At 36.3% G+C, this 22,741-nt stretch overlaps 1 protein-coding gene across 2 annotated transcripts in view; it reads left to right on the top strand.

Moving 5' to 3' along the window:
- Window positions 1-22,741, top strand: part of HADH (hydroxyacyl-CoA dehydrogenase) — a 43,076-nt gene that overhangs the window by 4,292 nt on the left and 16,043 nt on the right. For both annotated transcript variants that reach the window (XM_051965618.1, XM_051965616.1), the window contains exons 2-3: window positions 15,264-15,392; window positions 16,052-16,209. In XM_051965618.1, coding sequence (XP_051821578.1) covers window positions 15,264-15,392; window positions 16,052-16,209 — 287 coding nt within the window. The remainder of the gene's footprint in view (window positions 1-15,263; window positions 15,393-16,051; window positions 16,210-22,741) is intronic.

Raw genomic sequence — 22,741 nt, 5'->3', positions numbered from 1 at the left:
TAATAAGTATTGAACATTGTTCTAACTCATTGAATGAACAACTAGAAAGGTATAAATTTGTTGGCTTTCTTTTTTTCTCTTTTAAATAGCAACTCTAAAGTTGTTTTACATGTACTATGGTTCATTTGATCATGAATGCATTTGTAGGAGATTTATGTGAATTTCTCAAGCAAATTAAATGACTCATTACTTATATTGAAATAGCAGATGGGCCTCTTTATTCGCCAAGAAGGTAATGTTTTACTTATATTTTTCCTACTTTAAGTATACTCCCCTTGGAAGGTTTTGTCATTGAGTTAATATTTAAAAGGAGTTAACTTGTTTAATGTGTTTGTTTATCTAATGCTTTGTCTTCTGACTTGAAATGATTGCCAATTCATCTTTCACCTGATACTAAGGCTGACATGAAAGTTTATGGCACTAAGTAAGCCTTGGACGGTAGAGATAAGCCTTGGACGGTAGAGATCATTATATTATTTTAAAGAAGGCTATCTACTGATTTTTTTCATTTCACAGGATAAATGTGAAGTATATAAATATATACTTATATTAAATACATAAGTATATTAGGCATATAAATAAATAGCAAAGTATATAATATATATTTTATGTATAATGCATGAGTATGCCATCTTTTCTTGTGCATCAATCAATGAGTATCCTTTATTGTAGGTCTATGTTTACCCTGGAAATTTGTCCAGTTCCTTGTGTAAACACAGTCCTCCTAAAGGAATGAACAAACCTTCTCCTTAGCTGGCCACTTATGATGAAGAATCCTGTACCTGAAAGGTTGGTACTTCTTAAGAGTCACTATCAAGTGAGAATACTTAGCATAATGCCTTTTTTATTTTCAGCCTATAAAAATCCCTTAGTGGAAAGGGACTTTGAGGATTTGGGCTAGGAAGTCTAGTGCAAACTTACCTAGCAATGGCTTCCACTTGAGATTCTGAATAACTGTGATGTCCTCCCAACCAAGGAATTCAGATATTGGTGTTTCCTTGGAGTGGTGAAGATATATTTTATGTTGTTTGTTTAGTGGCCACTATGTTATTTGTGAATTACTTTTGTATATATGAGTTTCCTTCTTTTATATCAAGGTTCTGAGCAGTAATAAACTTGTACCTACCTTCTTTAATTCAACCTATGCCTGTTGAATGCAAATTCTGAACCTAAATTAATCTTACAGGTGTGGACAAAGATAAGCTATGGGGACAGGGGATTCAGGGTTAAAGACAGAATGAAGTGGAACCAGTTATTCTAGTGGGAGGAAAGCAAGGCCAGAGAAGGAGTAATGTATGTCTAAGAGAGCACTGAGGAGGGGTGGAGGGACTGGAGGTCATGGTGAGAGTGAAAAATAGATATGAGAATGAGGCACATGGAAAAGTGAATGGTTAGAGGAATTTTAGAGGTCTGGATCATAGAGTGGAATATCTAGGAAATGTTAAGATCACAGGACTGATGATCCCAATGTTTGGCTGAAGTGGAGAGAAGACATATATAACCATGGGAGTTAAAGAAGTTGCTGAATTGGGAGGCTAAGGTATTTGAGGGAATACCAGTAAGTATATCAAAGTTCCTAATGGAGAAAGGCAGAAGTTGAAGTAGTTTGGAAAATGGCAAAGCACTGAGTTCCTTGAAAAAGGATGACTTAGAATCCAGCGGGTGACCATTGTTGGGGTCTGGAAAAGATGGTAGATGTTAGATGTATAGGTGTTTGGATGCTAAGGAAAGACTAGCACCTCAGGTATGAGGGCTTGCTGCCCCTTTTTTAGGATTGCTCATCTATCTTTGGTGTCCATTTCTCACTTGTGGACAGTTATAGCATGTGCAGTGGACACACCTTAGTAAACCATCTCAACAGATGAGCTTAAACCAGCTTGAAAACAGGGCTCAAATCTGCTAGTGAATTAGAGGGGTGTCTACCCCAAGGATATGAAGACTTCCTTGGTGGAATGGGCAGATGAGAGCACTTTGTTTCAAAGGCCATGAAAGCAGCTGCAGCCAGCACAGTGGAACCTTGGAGCTTGTTTAGATATTGGAGACACCAAGGTTATCAGATGCCTTCTGGGCCATGGCCAGTGGTCCCGACTTCTCCTGCCACTGGACCCTGGAAAAGAAAGTAAAGCTGATGACTATGCAATCCAACCTCACTCTAATCCTGTAATGTCATTGGTCCTCTTTGAAAACAAAAACCAAGCAATAAGGGTAATAGATTGGAATGAAATAAAAAAATGAAATAATGAAAGAGATTGCTATGGGGAGTACGGGGTGTGTGTGTGTGTGTGTGTGTGTGTGTGTGCACATACAGCTAATAAGTGTCTGAGACTAAATTCGAATGCAAAAAGATGAGTCTTCTGACTCCAGATCCAACACTCTATTTACTTTGATATCTATCTGGTCTCTCTTACAATGTATAAAGATGATGTAATAAACTAGTGTTTAATAAGAAAGCAGTATTTGCAGAACACTAGAAGGTACTAGAGGTGGGAGGAATGCAAAGTTTAGGGTAGGTACTATCCCTGTCTATAAGGAGTTTATTGTTCAGGAAGGGGATATTTCATAAATAAAATTATACCTCCTCCTTCCATTACCTGGAGAATTGTTCCTAGGAGGAAGAGGAGTGAGAGGACCAGAGGTTATTTTTGTGCATTGAGTAAGTCATTGGTTGTAAGTTGTACCTATGAGGAGGTAGCAGCATCTTCCTCCACCCTCCTTTTCAGCAGCACCTGGCACCAGGAATGGTGACTTAAAACGCTCCATGGAGCTGAGGAAGGGGAAGCAAGAAGGAGAATGACATTAAGTTTGTAACTTAGTAATTTAAGGTAGAAGTTAGTTAGTAGGTACTTAATAAATGCTAGTTGTCTTGCTCTAGTGAAATAAGAGAGGAAGACAACCAGCATTTATTAAGTGCCTACTAACTTCTATCTTAAATTAGGGACTTACTGGAAGAGCACTGGACTTGGAATCAGCAAGAATTGGGTTCATATCCCACCTTAAGTTACTTACTAGCTCTGCCATTCCAGGCAAGTCACTTAACTTCTCTCAGCCTCATTTTCCTCATCTGTAAATTGGGAATACTATTAATAACACTAGCTTCCTATTCCTTTCTGAATTAAAGTGCCCTTTTGGGTCACCACCTCAGTAGCTGCTCTTTTTCTCAGAATGAGCTCTGAGGAATAGTCTTGTTACTTTGTATTTGTATCTCCAGTCCTTAGCACAGTCTTTGGCTAATCACAGTAAGTGATAAGTGCTTTTTCATTTCTACTTGGTGGATCCTTCCAGATATTGTAAAATACTGGGCTAAATAGCCTTTGAGAGCTTAGGATGAGATCTACCCCCCAGAAAGGAATTTATGTGCAAGGAGGAGATGTAGGAAAAGTGCTATTTGAGGACTGATGGTAGAAAGTAACTTCACATTTTTGAAGGCGAGAGAAGAAAAAAATATTTTTGAAGCATCTACTTGCTAAGCACTAGGCTAAACACCTTACAGATATTATCTCGTTTGAGAGCAGGTACTATTTTTATTCCCATTTTATGGTTGAGGAAAGTGAGACACACAAGAGGAGTGACTTTCCTAGGATCACACACCTGGGAAGTATCTGAGGCTGGGTTTGAAATCAGTTCTCCCTGTTCAGTGCTCTAGCCGTTTCAACATTTCCTTGGGCATTGGAAGTCAGGGAAGAGATTTTATGGAAGAATCTAATTTTTGAGCTAGACTTGGAAAACATTTCAGCAGATAAAAGGGTGCTGAGACATGTTCTTGAGCCTGGGCAACAGTATGGACAAAGTCACAGAAGCAGGAAAGAATAAAAATGGTAGAGGATAAATAATTCATTATGCTTAGATTGTAGAATAGTTGGAGAAGTGTAAGAACAAGTTTGAAGGATAGGATTTGTTTAACCCTACAGAGAAATAGGAGGTTTTAAAAAGCCTTCAGGTTTTTTAAATTAAAGATGAGTATCCAGTGAAGAACCTTTTTGATTTGTTTGAATTTATGCTGATTTCTTTTTGCCATTCCATTGCCATCCAACATCTGCCTAGCTGTGAGAACCCAGGAGCCAGGACAGTCTGGCTTTAGCCTACCTTTTCTTCCTTTTTCCTCTAGAGGCAGTTGAGAGAGGTTAAGTGATTTGCCTGGAGTGACACAATGGATAGAGTTCTGGAGTTGGGATCAGGAAGATCAGAGTTCAAATCCAATCTCAGATACTTCCTAGCTATGTGACCCTGAGAAAGTCATACTTTCTGCTTTCTTGTTTCCTCAACTGTAAAACTGTTTAATAATATCATCTGCTTCTCATCAAATGAGATGATATTTGTAAAATACTTAGCAATAGAAAGTGTTTAATAAATACTCCCTTTCTTCTTATATACTGAACTTCTTTGTGCTCATCTTCATCTAAATGTGTCTATCTTCTGTCACTATGTCTTTGCCCTGGGTGCCTGAAATGTGTTCCCTTCTCATTTCCATCTCTGTCTCCCTTAACCCAACTCAGGAAACTGCTTTCCTTTGTATCTACTTTATATATGTTTCCTATTTTCTTAGAAGTAAACTTTTTGTTTCCCTAGAATCCATTTATTAAATATTAATAGTGTACCAGGCATTGCATCAAATCATCCAGAAAAAAGTAAGACAGTCCCTGATTTTAAGAATTTATATTGTCAACAATTTATTTTATTATTCCATTAATTTTTTTATTCATTTATTATTTCTATTCTTTTCTGTTCAGTTATTACTTATTTATTCTATTGTTCCATTTATTAAGTGCTTTTTGTTTGTTTTTGTCTTTGTGCCCTTTTATGGCATGGTTCATGTCTATTAATTGATTGAGAAGCCATGATGATTTGGCTCATGGCATGAGAAAAGAGAATGGAAATGTCTCATTAAGAAAGAGCCAGCCAATGGAGGTTCATGGAAGCCTAATTTACTCTTGGCCTTGTAAGAGACTGGGAAAATTGAATGGAACCTTATCTCCCACCTGGAAGGTAACTTTTTGGTGGAGCTAGAAGTCCAAATTAGACTGGGACCTCCTCAGTCACACATAATAGTGAACCAAATTCTGTTAATTATATTTGCCTTATTTTATTTAGGCACATGACCCAGTGTTGTTTTTATTAGTGGTATTCTTGTTTGGTATCTTTTAGTTTTTACATTATCTTCATTGCAGTAACAAAAAATATAAGAGAAAGAAAGAGGAGGAGGAAGAGAGAAAGCACTTTAGCCATATAAAGCAACACATCAACGAAGTCTGACCTTGTGTTTATTATTTCATATCCATTGCCCCTTCCCTTACAAGAAGAGAGGGAGGTAGGCTTTTTTCATCTGGATGAAGTTTGATCATTATAATAACATAAATTTCAGTTGGAGAAAACACATTTTAAAGTCCAAGGTGATATATAAATGTAAATTGTTATTTAGAATAGTAAGCAGCTAGGTGGCACAGTGGGTAGCATGCTGAGCCTAGAGTCAGTAAGGCTTTTTTCCTGGGTTCAAATCTGGCCTCATACACTCGTGAGCTGTGTGATCCGGACAAGTCACTTAATCTTGTTTGCTGCAGTTTCTTTATCTATAAAATGAGCAGGAGAAGGAAACAGCAAACCATTCCAGGATCTTTGCCAAAAAAATCCCAAGTGGGAGAATGAAGAGTTGGACACAACTGAACAAAACTAGGTCATAGAAAAGGAATGATCCTAAAAACAGAGTTGTTACCACACTATTTGATTTAATATATATATTTACTGCCAAAGTTAGAAAATAGCAGGTATGCCACAAGTTTGATGGTAGATTCTCTTCCTCTCCAATTTAACTACATTCATCCCCTCTTCCCAAATCATCATTTGATTCTTTAGTCTGTTTGTGTGACCTTGTGCCCAATATGCTTAGAGCCATTGACAAGGGTCCTGTTCACCTTGGCTATTTTTATAGCATTCTTTTCTAAAAATACTCTGTGTGACTGAATCTTGACTCTATTTTTGAGTTGAAGTTTCCACATGGTTCAGTGGGAAGTCTTCCATTAGAATTTCTGCCTTCAGATGAGCATTGACAAACTACTAATCTCTGCTTATTGGACATAGGACTATGGGCAAGCAGCAAGGCTTCTCTAGCAGCTTGCATTAATAGTTTGGTGTGTGTGTGTGTGTGTGTGTGTGTGTGTGTGTGTGTAATAAATTGTCTTCTTCAATTTGGCATCTAGCCTGGGGCAGTGTTCTGCATAGTATACGATGGTAGCATTGCTATAAAAAAAGGCTGAAAACTGGAGCTTGGAACTTTTATTCTAATGGGAAAAAAAAATTTAAGAAACCTCAGTATGATGTAGCTAATTAGTTAGGGAAGACCTGGGCTCATATCCTGGCACTGACACTTATTAGCTTTATGATTATAGACAACTCTTTCTGAACTTCAGTTTCTTCATCTGTTAAAAAAATACTATTGGTAGTACCTCTGTCAAAGTACTGTGGAAAATTTAATGAACTATGTGAATGCCAATTATTGTTTACAGGTGATTAAATTTCTCCCTCTTCATCAGTAGTTTTTCTATTCTCGTGACCTTCCTAGGTCCAAATTTGAATTTGCATAGGAGTCATCCTTCTTACATGTCTACTTGATGTCTCATGTTATGTACTGACAGTCAGCCAAAAGAAAAACTGGAAAAGAGAAGTTGGAATAGAATTTCTAAAAACAAATGTACAAAATGCTACTGAGCCTTCAAGTCTTGACCTTTCATGGGATTAAAAAGACCAGTTAAGATCCTTTAGGTCTTTGAAGAATGGCCAAAAAAATTACCTGGCTAAGGTAGGAATGGAAACTGGATCAAAGAGTTCACTAATAAATATGATTTCTTGCACCACTTCACTTGTAATGAAAATGTGATAACTAAGTGGGATCAGTCAACAGCTTACCTCCCAAGTTTTTTACTTTCTACTTGAGTCATGCTTTATTTGTCCCAGATGAACTGGGAAAATAAACATAATTTTATCCCCTTAATCACTTTGGTACAAGGTCATTTGACACACATGCTTTTGTCCTCTGAAACAGTTGCCTAGCAAATCTTTTAATTACTTTGTTTTCTTGTTGGTGTAGCATTTTCTCTGGTGTGTGCATTCAGTAAGAAGCAATTTCATCAGGAGCTCTCACCCCGGAGGGGATCAGACAACTAATCAGATTACATGGGGCACGTTTGTAGGCATTGGGTGGAGCTGGTGCTGATTGGTAACTTTATTAACAATATGCAGTTCTAGGTTGAAGTTCCAGGATGGAAAGGAGTACTTATAGGATCAATTATAAGGGAGCAGAAGGTGGCAATTCCAAGGCAAAGAGGAGCACTAGCCTTTGCAGCTACAGGGAAACTAGGGGCCCTTCCTGAATAAAGACCAGAGCACAGACCAAGAGAGCAGTAAGCATACTTTTCTCACCTTGGAAGCACAAACACTTGCAAACTTCCAGGTCCAGGGCTCAGAACCAAAAAGATAGAAGCTTGGGACTATTCCCATCCCAAGGTAAGTAGATCCCAACTTTATGTTAAAGTCTTAAGTAAAGGAATAGTCTGGAAAAATGAGCAAATAGCAAAAAAGAAATTTGAATAGCAAAATTAGTATAATCTTTCAGGAGAGAAGGTGAATATTTAATGAAATAGAGAACTTCTAAGCATTCCTGATTAAAAAAAAAAAAAAAAAAAAGACCAGAGCTGAATAGAAAATTTGACTTTCAAATACAAGTTTAAGAGACACATAAAAAGGTAAACATTAAGGAGTAATCATAAGGGACTCAATAAAGTTAAACTGTTTACATTCCTATATGGGAAGATGATATGTGTAATTCCTAAGAACTTTATCTTTATTAGAGCAGTTAAAAGGAATTTACATAGAAAGAGGACATAGACTTATGGAACCAAGATGGTGGAGTGAGACAGGCCTCACTTCTTCTACATTCTCCTTCACACAATCTTAGAAGAACTCTTCAAAACCAGTTTCAGATCAGTGAAGCACTTTTCTAGCCCAGAACAGTTTGGAGGATCATCTTGCACTATATCTACTAAGGCCTGAATTTTATCTCTTGTTAAGGGCCACTGTTCTACCCACACTGGTGTATCAGTTTTCCACTGAATAGGAACTGATGAGAGTGCTGGCAGGCCTTCAACAGCAGCCCTGCCTAAAAAGCCAAAGTACTTAATTGTAATCCTATCTGCTGCAAAATGTTTCTTCCCCACAGACTGATGGGGATTTTTTCAACCACAAAAGGAGTAAAAACTCCTGTTTCATTTTCAAATGTCCATTTCATAGGGGCAGCACTAACTTCTGCTGCTATTGATCCTCCTACACCAGACATATAGGTGTCTGCCTTAATCTTTGGCCAGTGATTGGGCCAGCTGGCACCTCTAATTACAGTACGATCTGCACCTGTGTCTACCAATCCTTTTAGTGGTATTCCATTCACATAAATAGTGAGCATAGGTCGGTCACAGCTGCAGTCCAAAATATTCCTGGACTCTGCTGCTTGAAGTCAGCATCTGGGCAACCATCATCAGGTTGTCTATCAGGGGTATGTAACAGTAAACCTGATGCTACTACTTCTCCTGGTTGATAAATCACAGGTTCTCTACCTGTGTTAGTGACTGGGATATTAGCTACAAATCCCCCAGTTTCCCACATCAATGTGTGGATGGCCACTGTTTTGTAAGCACCCTCAGGAGGTGAAATGGTCAAGCCTACTGTGCCCGGAGGCAAGGGATCCATAGGCTGGACAGGAACAGATTTCACCTCTCCAGGGGATATCTCAGTAGTCTCTACTGCATATAACTCTGTTTTCTCTGAGCAAGCCAGAGAAATGAGGCCCCATTTGAGGCACAAACTAGCAGCAAGGCTCTGAACCCCAGCATAAGAAGCTTGGGATGGTGCCCTCTCTACTCTAGAACCCAAATTTAACATAAAATGAAAAATCACAAAATAGGCTGGAAATATGAGCAAAAAAAAGAATCTAAACATAAAAATTATTATGGTGAAAGGGGACATTCAAGCTAAAACCTTAAAAAAAACAACAGTGTCAAAATAGTTACATGCAAATCTTTGTCCTTGTTTTTTTGCTGAGGCAAGTGGGGTTAAGTGAATTGTCTGGGGTCACACAGCTAGGCAATGTTAAGTGTCTGAAGCCAGATTTGAACTCATGTCCTCCTGACTTCAGGTCTGGTGCTCTATATACTACACCAGCTAGTTGCCCCCTACATGCAAGTCCTCAAAGACAATGTGAATTGATTTCAGGCCCCAAAAGAACTCTCTTAAAAAGAATTTAAAAATCAAATATCAGATAGAAAAAATATAAAAATAAATGAGAATAATGCAAAAGAATTGTGAAAAAGGAGCCAACAGCTTGGTAAAGAAAGCATAAATAATGGAAAAGGTGATATAAAACTTCATGGAAGAAAACAACTCCCTAAAAAGGAAAACTGCTCAAATCAAAAAGGAGATTAAAAAAGTTTGCTGAAGAAAATAGAAATAATTCCTTAAAAATTAGTTGGTCAAATGTAAGCTAATAATTAGATGAGACATTAAGAATCATTCAAACAAAAAAAAAAAAAAAGAAGAAGAAAATGAAGATACAGAAGGAAAAAAATGATCCAGGAGAGTTAATTTAAGAATTATTAAATTATCTAAAAGCCATGATGAGTGAAACAGAGATATCAGAGAGAGAGAGAAATTGGACATCATATTAAGAAATTATGAAAGAAATCTTTCCTGTATTCTAAAACTAGAAGGTAAAATAGAATATTGAAAGAATCTATTGATTACATAATAAAGGAGATCTTAAGATGAAATTCAAGAATATTATAGCCAAATTCCAGAGTTCCCAGTCCTAGGGGAAAAAAAAAAAAGCTGCAAGCAGCCAGAAAGAAGCAATTCGAGTATTGGGATTATACAGGATTTAGCAGCTTCTACATTAATGGACTAGAGGGCTTGGTGTATGATATTCTAGAAGACAAAGGAGCCAGGATTTCAATCAAGAATCACCTACGTAATGAAATTGGGTATTGTTTGTTGGGGAAAATGGATATTTGATAAAATAGAGGACTTACTCCTAATGAGTAAGGATTCTGGGAAAATGGTGGAGTAGGACAGAAAATTCTAATCTTCCTAGATTTCTTCCACAAACCAGACAAAACCTCTCCTATAGAGCAACCAAAACAAACAAGAGTTGGGGCAGAACAGTGGTCTTCTTGAATCAGAGAAGATCTAAATTTCCCTGACCAGGTTTGGCCCAAATTAAGTGTAAATACCTTCAGGCTAATTCTGCTGAAATAGCAAGCAGTGAGCCCTAGGGTTAGCGGTGTTGGGAGGTATCCTCAGCTCAGCTACAAGAATTTTCACCTCTTGGACAGTGGAGAGTTGGAATTCTGAGGGGAAGATTGAGGGCACCTCTGTTGACAAGAGATTGTTAAGCCCAAATGTGCTGCTGAAATGTGTCACTGGACAAGAATCAGCACATGATCACTGAATGCAGAAGCAGTGGAGTGGGTGTAGTCCTTTCAGAAGAGCTGAGTTCTTACCTTTGATTTTAGGCCAGAGAGGAGAGAACAAAAGATTATAATCACTAGAGGGTTCTCTGGGAACAAAGAGTATTTATTTCTAGTATAGAATGCAGAGGAGTCCTAACTATGGCTTAGAGAGGGAAAGGAATGCAGAGGTTGAACCCAGGACAAAATTTAATAAATAACAGTAAAAAGGACTTGAAACCAGGATCATGACTCCCCATACCTCAAGACTAGATGTGAATGTAATAAAAAGCTGCTATAATTTTTTTTTAAAATTTAGGGGAAGATGGTAGAATAGATTAATAAATTTCAAGCTCTCCAAATTTCCCCTACAAAAAGAATAAATTTGTGCCTCACGGTGAACATAGGCTGGTGAAAAATTAACAAGACTTGGGCAGAACAGAAGAGGTCCTGGCACAAATTAAAAAGATCCAAAAACAGACCCCAGGGATTAACCAATGTAAGTGCTAGCTCCAAGCTAGCTCCCCAGAAACAATTTGAAGTTGCAGTAATGAGTTGGGGAAGACTGAGTGAATCTTGGCTGATTACGAACACTAGGCTTAGGTGTGCTACAGAGATGCAACCCTGGGTGAGAAGGAACCAGCACATCTGGTGATGCACTATTTTTGTGAGTCCAGAAGCAGTGGGGCTGGCACTTGCAGGAGGGTTAAGCTTTTGGTTTGAGGTTCCAATGGGGAGAGCTGAAATGAACCTACAAGTACCATTCTCCCCTCCCCCCCCAACCTTATGATTAGAGGTGCTTACACTAATATTTCTCATTAAAAAAAGAACCAGCAAAGAAGAAATAAACTAACTATATAAACTTACTATGGGAATAGGAAAAACTGAGGTTCATCTTCAGAGTGCGACACTGAAGTAAAGAAAGTGCTTTTACCTCAAAGAGTAACATTAAATGGCTTCCTCCCCTGAGAGAATTTATAGAACTCAAAAAAGAATTTAAAAGTCAAGCGAGACATTGAAGAAAAATTAAAAAAAAATTTAAGAAAAATATGATTATGAAAAAAAAGTTAACCAACTAGATACAGAGTCTTAAAGACAAAAATAACTCTTTGAAAATTAGAATTGGTCTAGAGGAAGCTAGTGAAGCTACAAGAGACCAAGAAATAACAAAACAGAATTTAAAGAATGAAAATATAGAACAGAATGTAAAACATTTTATAAGAAAAACAACAGATCTGGAGAACAGATCAAAAAGAGAAAATATAAGAATAATTGGTCTATTTGAAAACTGTGACAAAAAAAAAAAATCTTGACACAATAATGCAAGAATAATCCAAGAAAATTGTCATGGAATGATAGAGCATGAGGGGAAAATAGAGAAAAAAAGAGCTCCTTTGTGAAAAACATATAGTAGTATTATTATTGCTAAATTTAGAAATCCCCAAATCTCAAAGAGAAAATTTTACAAGAAACAAGGAAAAAACAATTCAAATATGCGGGCGCTACATTAGAATTGTACGACATCAGCAGCCACAGTAAAAGACTGCAGATCCTGAAATCATATGCATTGGTAATCAAAAAAATTCTGGATAACAATGTTATCCAGCAAAATTAGTCATAATATTGAATGAAAAAAAAAAATGGACATTCAACAAACTTGCAGATTTTCAGGATTTACTTTCAACCTAACCTGAACTCAATAAAAAATTTAACATTTAAGAGCCAATATCAAAGATCATTTTCAAGGAACTTAACATGGACAAATTGTTTATGTTTTTTATATGGAAAGTATGCTAGATGTTTAAGATCAACATCAGTAATTGGGTAGCTCAAAGTATGATTTGACTCTAAAAAAAAACCACCTAAGAAAAGGTAAAATAATAATTATATTATGTAAATGAGGTGCAGAGGAAGAGTAGACACAAAAGCATTAGAGAGGGAAGGAGGGCTTATAGTTCTGAAAACTTGCTCATAGCAGGAATAGGTTAAATAGGCAACACTACATATATGCCATGAAGGGTATAGTGCCCTCCAAAATCTATAAAGAAATAAGAGAAGGGAAGGATGATGGAGGGAAAAGCAAAAGGTCAGAGAAGAAAACAAGGGAGGGATCCACAGGTGGGGGGAGGTTAAGTAATACCAAGGCAAGTTAAGGAGCAGAATTAAAGCAGAAGAGTTAGCAGGGATAGAAAAGAAAAGGTAATACATAAATACTAATACAAAGCTCTTGAGTGGAATTTACTAGGGAAAAAAAGTATGACAAGTAATCATTGATATAGTCAAAGTCAAACTTAAAAGATTCAATCGAGAGAAATCTATATTATATGTCAACTATACTAATAGTTTTTAGAAGTATGTTTACATATGGGCAAATGCATGTGTGTATGTGTATGTATATATGCATATATTACATATGTAGACATGTATGCATGCTGCTCTATATGTGCATGCTTTATGTATGTATATAGATATATGTATATATGTGTGGCCCTGGGTATGTGTATGAATGTATATGTGTGTGTGTGTATGTGTATATACATATAAATATATCTTTGCACATAGTCTGCTTGAGGAAGGTATAAGAAAATGAAGGGGGGTAAATAAAGTGTGCAGTAGAGAATAAAAAAACAACCTATAAGGAAGCAAAATAATAATGGACACTCATGAATATAATTTCTTCTATTATTATATATTCTTTCTTGAATTGGTAATTTATTGTTATATATTTTCAATCCTCCCTTATGTTCTGCTAGGCACATGACAATGATCTGTTTGGTTTTGTTTTATTTTGTTTTTCTGTCTTTTTTCTATCCTGGTTTTTTTTTTTAATAGAAAAAAAAATTAGCAGGCCAGAAAAAGAACTGGATCATCAAAAAATACTATAGGAATAGAGAAGATCAGACTTATGCCAAAAAAGCCTTCTGGATTCCACTCTAAAGAATAACATTAAATGGTCATCTGTTCCGAAAGAATTCTTAAAACTCCAGAAAAAGACTTTAAAGGTCAAACAAGAGATAAAATGAATAGAAAAAAAATTAAAGTAAAAACAATTCAAGAAAAACTAGATGAAAAGAAAGTCAACCAACTGGAAAAGGAGATCCAGAATCTTAAACAACTGTCCCAAAGAGTAATGTTAAGTAGTCAGTTGTCCAAAAAGAATTCATGGAACTCAAAAAAGACTTGAAAAAAATCAAATGAGAGAGATTGAGGAAAAATTAAAAAAAAAAAAAGAACAACCCAAGAAAAAGAAGAAAATTATGAAAAGAAGGTCAACCAATTATAAAAGGAGATCCAGAATCTTTTTATTGAAGTTTTTTATTTACAAAGCATATGCATGGGTAATTTTTCCAGTATTGACCTTTTGTTGCAAATTTTCCCCTCCTTCCCCCCACCACCTCCCCTGGCTGGCAGGTAACAATACGTGTTAAATATGTTGAAATATATCTTAGATTCAATATATGTACACATATTTATACAGTTATCTTGTTGTGCAAGAAAAATCCCATCAAGAAAAAGAAAAACTGAGAAAGAAAACACAATGCAAGCAAATAACAACAGAGTGAGAATGCTATGTTGTGTTCCACACTCTGTTCCCACAGTCTTCTCTCTGGGTGTATATGGCTCTCTTCATCACTGCACAAATGGAACTGATTTGAATCATCTCAAGCTCCAAGAGAGAGTGCCACGTCCATCAGAATTGATCATTGTATAGTCTTGTTATTGCTGTGTATAATGATCTCATGGTTCTTTTCATTTCACTTAGCATCAGTTCATGTAGATCTCCAATCATGCCTGACACATAGTAGGTACTTAATAAATTAATGCTTGTTGCTAAAATGACTTCTTTATTCTTTGTCATACATAGTACTCTATCTCTAGTTGCTAGCTTTTTTATCAGTTGTCCCTGGAATACACTCTCTGTTGGGATACAATTTCCTTTAAAACTCAGTTCAATTGTCACTTTCTACATGAAGTGTTTCCTGACTTCCTGTTGTATCCATTGTAAACACCTGTTGTTGGACAGCATCTGCTTAGGTGGCTCCTTTAACTAAAAATAAGAGCTGCACTTGGTTGAACATTTGTCCAGACTTTCACACTTTAGCAATATATAATTTCCTTTTTATTTTCTTTATATTCCCATAAGGTCAGATGTATTTATAATTGCCTAGAAGGATACTGAGGCATAAGAGTTTATTTTTATAACTTTACCTGAGTTTTTATGGTTTTTCCCTTTTAGTTGTTGTTCAATCAACTGTCCCAACTCTTTATGACCCTATGAACCATAGCATACAATACTATTCATGTAGTTTTCTTGGCAAAGCTACTGAGTGGTTTGCAATTTCCTTTTCCTATAGATTAAGGCAAACAGGTTAAGTGACTTGCTCAAGATCACATAGCTAATAAGTGTCTGAGACTGGATTTGAACTCATTTTAATTTCCTGACTCCAGTCAGGCCCAGTGCTCTATCCCATCTCCTCTCTTATTTTCCCCCATAGCAGCCATCAAATCAGACTTAGGCACAGAGATGTTGCCTGTCCAGGATCATACTGATAATGACATTTGAGATGATTTGAACCCAGGTTTTCTTGACATTTTTATATCAGTCCTTTTTATGAGTTAAGTGATTTATATTCCCAGAGTTAGCCTCAGTAATTATGATAGAGAATCTTGTTTATACTGGCAAAAAAAAAAAGCCATCTCAGGTTTGTTTGTAAGTGAATTTTTAATCCCAGTGTTTGTTTGCTAGTTAACTTTTTGTGAATGGTGTTTCTTTTGTCTCAGGTTGCTGCATCAACTGGACACATGGTTGTGTTGGTGGACCAGTCAGATGAGATCCTGGCCAAGTCTAAAAAAGGAATTCAAGAGAATCTCCAGAGAGTGGCTAAAAAGAAGTTTGCAGAAAATCCTCAGGTAACATCTTAGTCTTGATACCTTTCAGATCAAGCCATTTGGAAATTGTGCTCTTTGTACGGGGTACATTTATTAAGGGGTCCAAGAAGATAACATTTTTCTGTTGAACAAACATAATGGTGAGGGGCGGGGGGCATTAGGTATGCTTTTATGATTCAAGAGACCCAAGGAGTGAATTGGGAACATAGCCTTCAATTCTCTCAACATCTCTGATTTGTTCTTGAGCAATAAATACTTACTTAACAACACCTTATCATAGGTTAAAGAACCAGACAGTTCTTTTTTATTAATGGAAAATAAAAGAAGCATCTAAATTTGACAAAACTTATGCTAGACTATCCATTTTTTTCTCATCCTGCCCCATATACTTATTGGCTAGAAAGAATGATACTAAAGAATGTAGTATCACTGAGTATTTTGAAAATTGACATTGCTTTTTTAGTAGTTTAGCCTGGCACAAACAGTTGTGAACATAACGATTAGAAACTTTTATTTAGAACTAGACTGATAGAATAAGGTCTTTGAAATTTTATTTTCTGCACAAGCACTATATCCTGGGGTGCATTGGTTTTATCTTTCCCACTCTATTTTGGCAACATTATGAATATTTTCAAATGAAATATGTGACTTTTTTCTCCTCTCTCCTCCAAACTCATTAGGCTGGTGATGAATTTATTAAGAAGAGTATGAGCAATATATCTTTGAGCACAGATGCAGCTTCTGTGGTTCACAGCACTGACTTGGTGATAGAGGCCATTGTAGAAAACCTGAAATTGAAAAATGAGCTATTCCAGAGGCTGGACAAGTTTGCAGCAGAGTATGTATGCAGACACCCAATATGGTCCTCATTTTCTCTCCAAAAGCTATGCTCTTTCCTAACTTCCTTCTGTCAGTTGTCTTATTTTCTGTTATCTTTTTAAGCATCAGATGCTCTGCTTTGTAGTCAACCTCAGTTTTCTTTATCTTCAAACCCCTGTATCCAGTTAAGTTACCAAGTCCAGGTTTGTCTTCACATCTTTCCTTATCTGTTTTTATTTCTATACGAACCCAGTCACCATTAGAGGTTTAGTCATCAGCACCTCTCACTTTGATTATGGGAGCAGCCTACAAATTTAATATCTGTATATAATCCCTCCCACCTCCAGGCTACTCTCTACAGATCTGTTAAAATGATATTCCTAAAGCATAGGTCTGACCAAGTCATTTTCTAGCCTGGGTGTCTCCCTGTTAGTATAAAATATAATTTCCTCTTCTGGCATCTAAAATCTTTCAAAATCTTATGCTAACCCCTCTTTTGGGCACATTACCTATTATTCCCTCTTAGGTATTCTACTTCCCAACCAAATTGGCATAGTTATTAGATATACATTCCCACATCCTTCTCTGTCCCTTTAGTAGAATGCTGTTCTTTAGTTAGAATTAGCTAATATTCCTAGTTTTCTTCAATACTAAGCTCATGTTCCATCTATGACAAGAGGTCTTTCCTGTACTTTCTTGTTATTAGTATTTTTGGCTCACAAAATTACTTTGTTTTAAAATATATTGGAAGGTTCTTGAAGGCAGAGACTAATTTTTGTCTTTGTTTCCCCAGCATCCAGTGTGGTGTTTAATAAATGCTTCTTTAACTTACTTGTTGAATATATTTAGTATTTATTGAGTTTCTTCTGAGTGCAAGGAATTCTGTGTCTGCCCCTTCTCTCCTCCTCCCATAGGGGATACAAAGTTGAATAAGACAGTTTTCCTCTCAAGGTATTGATAAAAACAGTCATGTCTGTAAACCTTAAAGAATTATATAAAATACTTTTCCCTCCATCAGTCCTGTGAGTGATTTGTACAGATGAGAAAAATATTATAATACTTTGCATATGAAAGAACTGAGACTCAAAAAGAGCTAGTCTTAATCTTAGAAAGTGACAGAACCAGATTCAAACATAGAACTTCTGATTCCAAATCAAATTGTTACCTCTATATGCCATTAAAGTTGTTCAAAGGGCTCTCACTTCATCAATCACAGGACATCAGAAAGCCTTTGGTGGAAGAGGTAACAGAAAAAAAAATACTACTTGTGAAAAGTTGTAGGGCAAGAAAAGGACCTTAAAGAATGGATAGGATTTTACAAATGGAAATGTTAGTTATTCTTAGAAGAAGCAAAAGAAGGAGTCAGAAAACATGGTGTAAGGACATCATTTTGGATTAGGTATGGTTTTTTATTGTTAGAGGAGCAACATAGTGTAGAGTAAGGGGTTATTAAATCTTTTCTTCTTGTGACCTCTTTTCACTCAAGAAATTTTTAGATGACCCCAGGTATATAAGTATATGAAATAGGTATACACATTAAACATTTACTGAGAATAAATCATACTGCTGTCATTCCCTGTTAGGATTCTTACAAGGTACTAAGTCATTGACAGAGACAATAATTATCTAATTTAACATGGTTTAGTATGATTGATCTGATCCCACAAGGAGATGTTATAGGCCAGAACTTGAAACAAGATATTAAGTGGAATTGAGGAGACAATGGCTAAATCTAGTTTAGCATTGATTTAATCCTACAAATAATGGTTTCCTAAAAATATAATGATTGTTGTATACTCAGTGTGGGGCATATAAGGAGAAGGTCTCAGGGCCAGAAAGGACAAGCCTATTAGAAGCTCTTGGAGCCTCAGCCAGGATTCAGTCGGGAAGATTCAGAAGCTAGAGAAAGCAGCTTAAGCTCTCGGAACCAAGACTACAGAAGACCTCCAGAAAAACTAGCTGAGCCCCAAGTGAAGGAGACAATAAAGGGTTTGGACTTTAACTCGTGGCTGCATTTGGGATGATTACACTGAACTGAAACGAAGACAGCTCCCAGAAGCCCCCAGAAACCTGCTCCCAGAGAACATTATATTTTAGAGAAGAATATTACAATTCCTCACATTTAGTTTTAAGACCTCATATGGGATCATGAACCACAATTTTAGAATCTGGGCTATAGAGGATAGAGGTCTGATCTAAAAACCAGACAGACCTCAGTTCCAGTCCTATCTCTGACATATACTATCCTTGTGTGACCTGTGAGTTGTGCTATCCTTCACTGATTGAGAATTTCCTCATACAAGAATTCAGTAATGAGCATCTATCTCCTGATTGTCTTGGATCAGCTACATAATGAACATGATGGACAAGTTTAGCTCTGTTCAAAGACCTACGTTAGCAGGAGGAAAATCAACACACCTTTAGCACATTGGGTCAGAAAGTCATCAGCAGTAGTAATGTCTCTTCCAGTAGAGTTAGTGTTAGAATGTTTTATTACCCTTAGAAATTGAAAATATTTCTTACTTCATCCTTCTGAATAATCTTGCATTTCATTTCTGAGTGTCAGTTCTAGTTCTCTTATCTGCAAAATGAGAGGGACTGGACTAAAAGATCTCTAAGTGTTCCCTTGCAGCTCTGTGATTATAAAATTATTTTATTTTATAAAAATTTATTTTATTTGCTATGGAAGCCACAGACTTTAAGGCAATTGTAGACTATGATCATATAAAATTTACAGTACAAAGATAATTGTTGATGAGCACGAGTGTGCTGTTTGGGTATGTGACTAGTTCACAAAAATAACTTGTGTTACTTATCCTAGTCAATCATGTTTTCTTTTTCTTTACCTTCTATAGGAATGGCTTTCTGGGCCTTGAGACCAAGATTTTGGTCTTTGACTTTGAGGCCACATCTAAATATGATTTGTTTTCAAGTAACCTACTATTTGGCCTTATGTAGTTCAGAGAATACATAGGAACAAAACTTTTCCTGGCTAGGAACACTTAACTGGAATGAGGCAGGATGAAACTATAACAAAATAAAGTTTCTCTCAAATAGCTTTCAGAAAGCAAAAACTAAGGAAATCAACTCTAGATGGAAAGACAGATGGAAAAGAGAAGCCCTACTCTCGACAGAACGTAGTGTAAAACTATTCTAAGAGCCTTGTCCTTGTGCTTCTGTGAGATAGTCTGATGCTAGAGCTAAGTCATGTTGCCGAAACATGGGTTCTTTATCAGTAGGGGTTACTGGCACTGGAGCAAGAGTCAGATCTAGAATCACTCACTACACGTAGTAAGGGATCTAGAGCAAATCATTTACTTTCTGAGCCTTATCTGACTCATCAATAAAATGAAGAAATTAAACTAATTATCCAAATCTAGGCTTTTTTATGATTGATTCTTGAACTCATTTTCAACATTAATATTAAAGTTTGTGGGTTTTCACCAAACATCAGTTCCTAAGGTGGCAGTAACTTGAGATATCGAAGCTAAAGGAGACTTAACTTTTTATTTTATTTTTTTAAGATGATCCAAAGAAAAATATAGTTATATTTCCTTCCAAATAAAATTTTGTTTTTTCCCAATCACATGTAAAAATAAATTAAAACACAGATTTTTTTTTGTTTGTTTTTTTAACATTTTGACTTCCAAATTCTTTCCCTTTTTTCTTTCCCTTCTCAATTCCTAGGTTGGTAAGCAATTTGACATAGGTTATACATGTGCAGTCATGCAAAATATTGGAAGAGACTTTGGCAACACTAAGCTGCTAGCAGGGTGTAGAGTTTAAATCTAACTTCAGATATAATATTGTGTGAGAAGAGTTAAGTCATTTTTCCTTTAAAGATCTTCCTCAGATTTCTCAGTATAAATAAAATGAAGATAGCATCTATCTTGGAGGATTGTTGCAAGTATCAAATGAGATAATATGTATAAAAATGCTTAGCACAAAAATGGAGCATAGTGGACAGCTAGGTGGCATAATGGATAGAGCATCAGGCCCCAGACATTTATTAGCTGTGTGATCTTGGGCAAGTCATTTAACCTCTATTTGCCTCAGTTCCTCATTTGTAAAATGAAAACACATTGCAGAAAGAAATGGCTCACCAATCCAGTATCTTTGCCAAGAAAATTCCATGGATACAACTGAACAACAACAACAGCGTGGTGAAAGAATATGCTGGATTTACAAGCTGGAATAAGCACTGATTATGCAGGGAACTGTGATAAGCTTTGGAGTTGCAAGTGCAAGATATTAGAGAGCCTTTATAGAGCTTACAAGGGGGGAGACAAACACATAAAGAGGAGCTCGCACTTGAGGCAGACCCAGGTAGAAGAGGAGAGCCTCTTCTTAAAGAGGCAGGGCTCCATGTGACAAGAATAAAGAAGGAATATACATGCTTGAATCCTTCATGAAACAGTGGTCGAGACTCACCAGTCCTGAGAACAGCTTCAGCATAGAGGCATTTTCATCATGAGGAGGCTGGGGGCCAGAAGATATAGAAGGCTAGAGAGTTGATGAAACCAGGAGAGAGATCCTCAAAGGCAGGGACTGTATTATTTTTGTCTTTGTGATACCCAGCTTAGTCAGTCTTTATCTGTGGATGTTGAACAAATTATTTAATCAGCCAGGGAGTACAGTGAATAGAGCTTTGATCCTATAGTTGGGAAGAGCTGAATTCAAATATGTCTTTAAGCAGTTAGATGTATGATCCGGGAAGTCACTTAATTTTAGCCTCAGTTTTCTCGTCTGTAAAATGGGGATACTAATATCTAACCCTCATGGGTTTAATAATAAAATGAGGTGTTATTTGTAAATTACTTTGCAAACCTTAAAGTGAATATTATTTTTTATATTATTTATTATGCTTATTTATATTAATTACAATTATTATTTCTGAATCTCGGTTTTCTCATTTTTAAAACAAAGATAATGTAACAACAACCATCATCCTTCTATCACACAGGGTTGATGTGAAGAAAACACTTTGTAAATCTTTAAAATATAAGCTGGCATAAAAATGTTAATTTTCTTTATATGGTACCCCCCTTCACCATACAGACTCTTAACTCCCTAGGACTTAATAAGTTAGTCCAAAGGAATTGTCTGGGAGATTGAAAGTTATATTGAAAGTCACTAAACCAAGTGACTGATCATCTAACATAAATCAATTCACCAAAATCAAAATAAAATTTCCTTGCTTTTAAACACTGAGAATAACTCTGCTGTTTGAGCTTGTTCGAGAGAATCTACCTTCAGCTTATTTAACATTACGGTTAAGTTATATGCTTCATCATTGTATTTTTTTTTTTTTAGTCCATTGTTCTTTTAGTGACTGAATGATTTTATGGCAGTAGAATGGGTTGTTTTTCCTCTATATTTCAGACAAATCATGGTTGCTTTCTTAAGCAGAGGCCAAGCCTGTCATTCTTATATTTCTTCCAGTGACCATTGTCTAATTATGACTTGTCTCTTTTAGGCTGCTCATTGTCTAGTTTTCCACCAGGTGGCACAGTAGGAATAAGCAATTATATTTGAATTTCTTTAAGGAAGTTTTTTCATTTTTCCATTAGTACAGTTAGCCATCAAATGTTACATTTTGTATTAACCTTGGGTGGGAGAGGAGAATTAATGTGAATGGTGCATCCTGAGCCACAATCTTATTCTGTCTTTCCCCCCAAATGTAATTGGAATTTTTTCCTGAAATATATTGCAAAAAGTGAGATAATTTATATTAAAAAATTATTTGGAGAAAAAAGGGCACAAAAAGACTTTGTTTTAATGTTTGCCATCAGAGTTTCCTAGATAGTAGTTTGTTTTAAACATAGAGATAAGACTGTCTTTATCAGACTTCTGTAGCCACAAAAGTCTTAATTTCTAATTGTGAGATTCTTTAAGTAGTCCTATGAAGATATGGGGCAGCTGGGTGGCATAGTGGATAGAGTACTGGCCCTATAGTCAGGAAGACCTGAGGGTAGCTGAGGGTAGTTGTGGCTTCAGACAGTAGCTGTGTGACTCTGGGAAAGTCCCTTAATACTGTTTACCTCAATTTCCTCATCTATAAAATGAGCTGGAGAAGGAAATGTCAGATTACTACAGTATTTTTGCTAAGAAAACTTCAAGCGGGATCATGAATATTTGGGCAGGACTGAAACAACTTAGCAACAATGAAGACATTAGGGAAAGCTCACTGTCATTTTATAGCTGAGAAATCCTTTTGTAAAATGAAAATACTAAATTTCTAGGTTGGATGTATAGCTCATAGGATACTGGATTTGGTGGTGGGGATGTCTAATCTCAGTTCTGTCACTGTTACTGTTACACTGTTATGTACCTGGGCTTCAGTTTTCTTATCTATAAAATAAGGGGATTAGATGGGGTGGCCTCCAAGGCTCCTTATCATTCTAGCTCTGATGTTTTGAACCTAAATGGTTTTAATTAGTTAAATGAACTTTTCAACTTCCTCCTATCTTTCTAATTGTTTTATGCCTTTATTTTTACCTGTTTTCCATGATCTGGTGCTTTAATGTTCTTGTGAATTTTCACTGCTTCTC

This window comes from Antechinus flavipes, chromosome 6, assembly GCF_016432865.1.
Source record: "Antechinus flavipes isolate AdamAnt ecotype Samford, QLD, Australia chromosome 6, AdamAnt_v2, whole genome shotgun sequence".
NCBI classification, from domain to species: Eukaryota; Metazoa; Chordata; class Mammalia; order Dasyuromorphia; family Dasyuridae; genus Antechinus; species Antechinus flavipes.
This window is presented reverse-complemented; position numbering and strand designations above follow the sequence as displayed.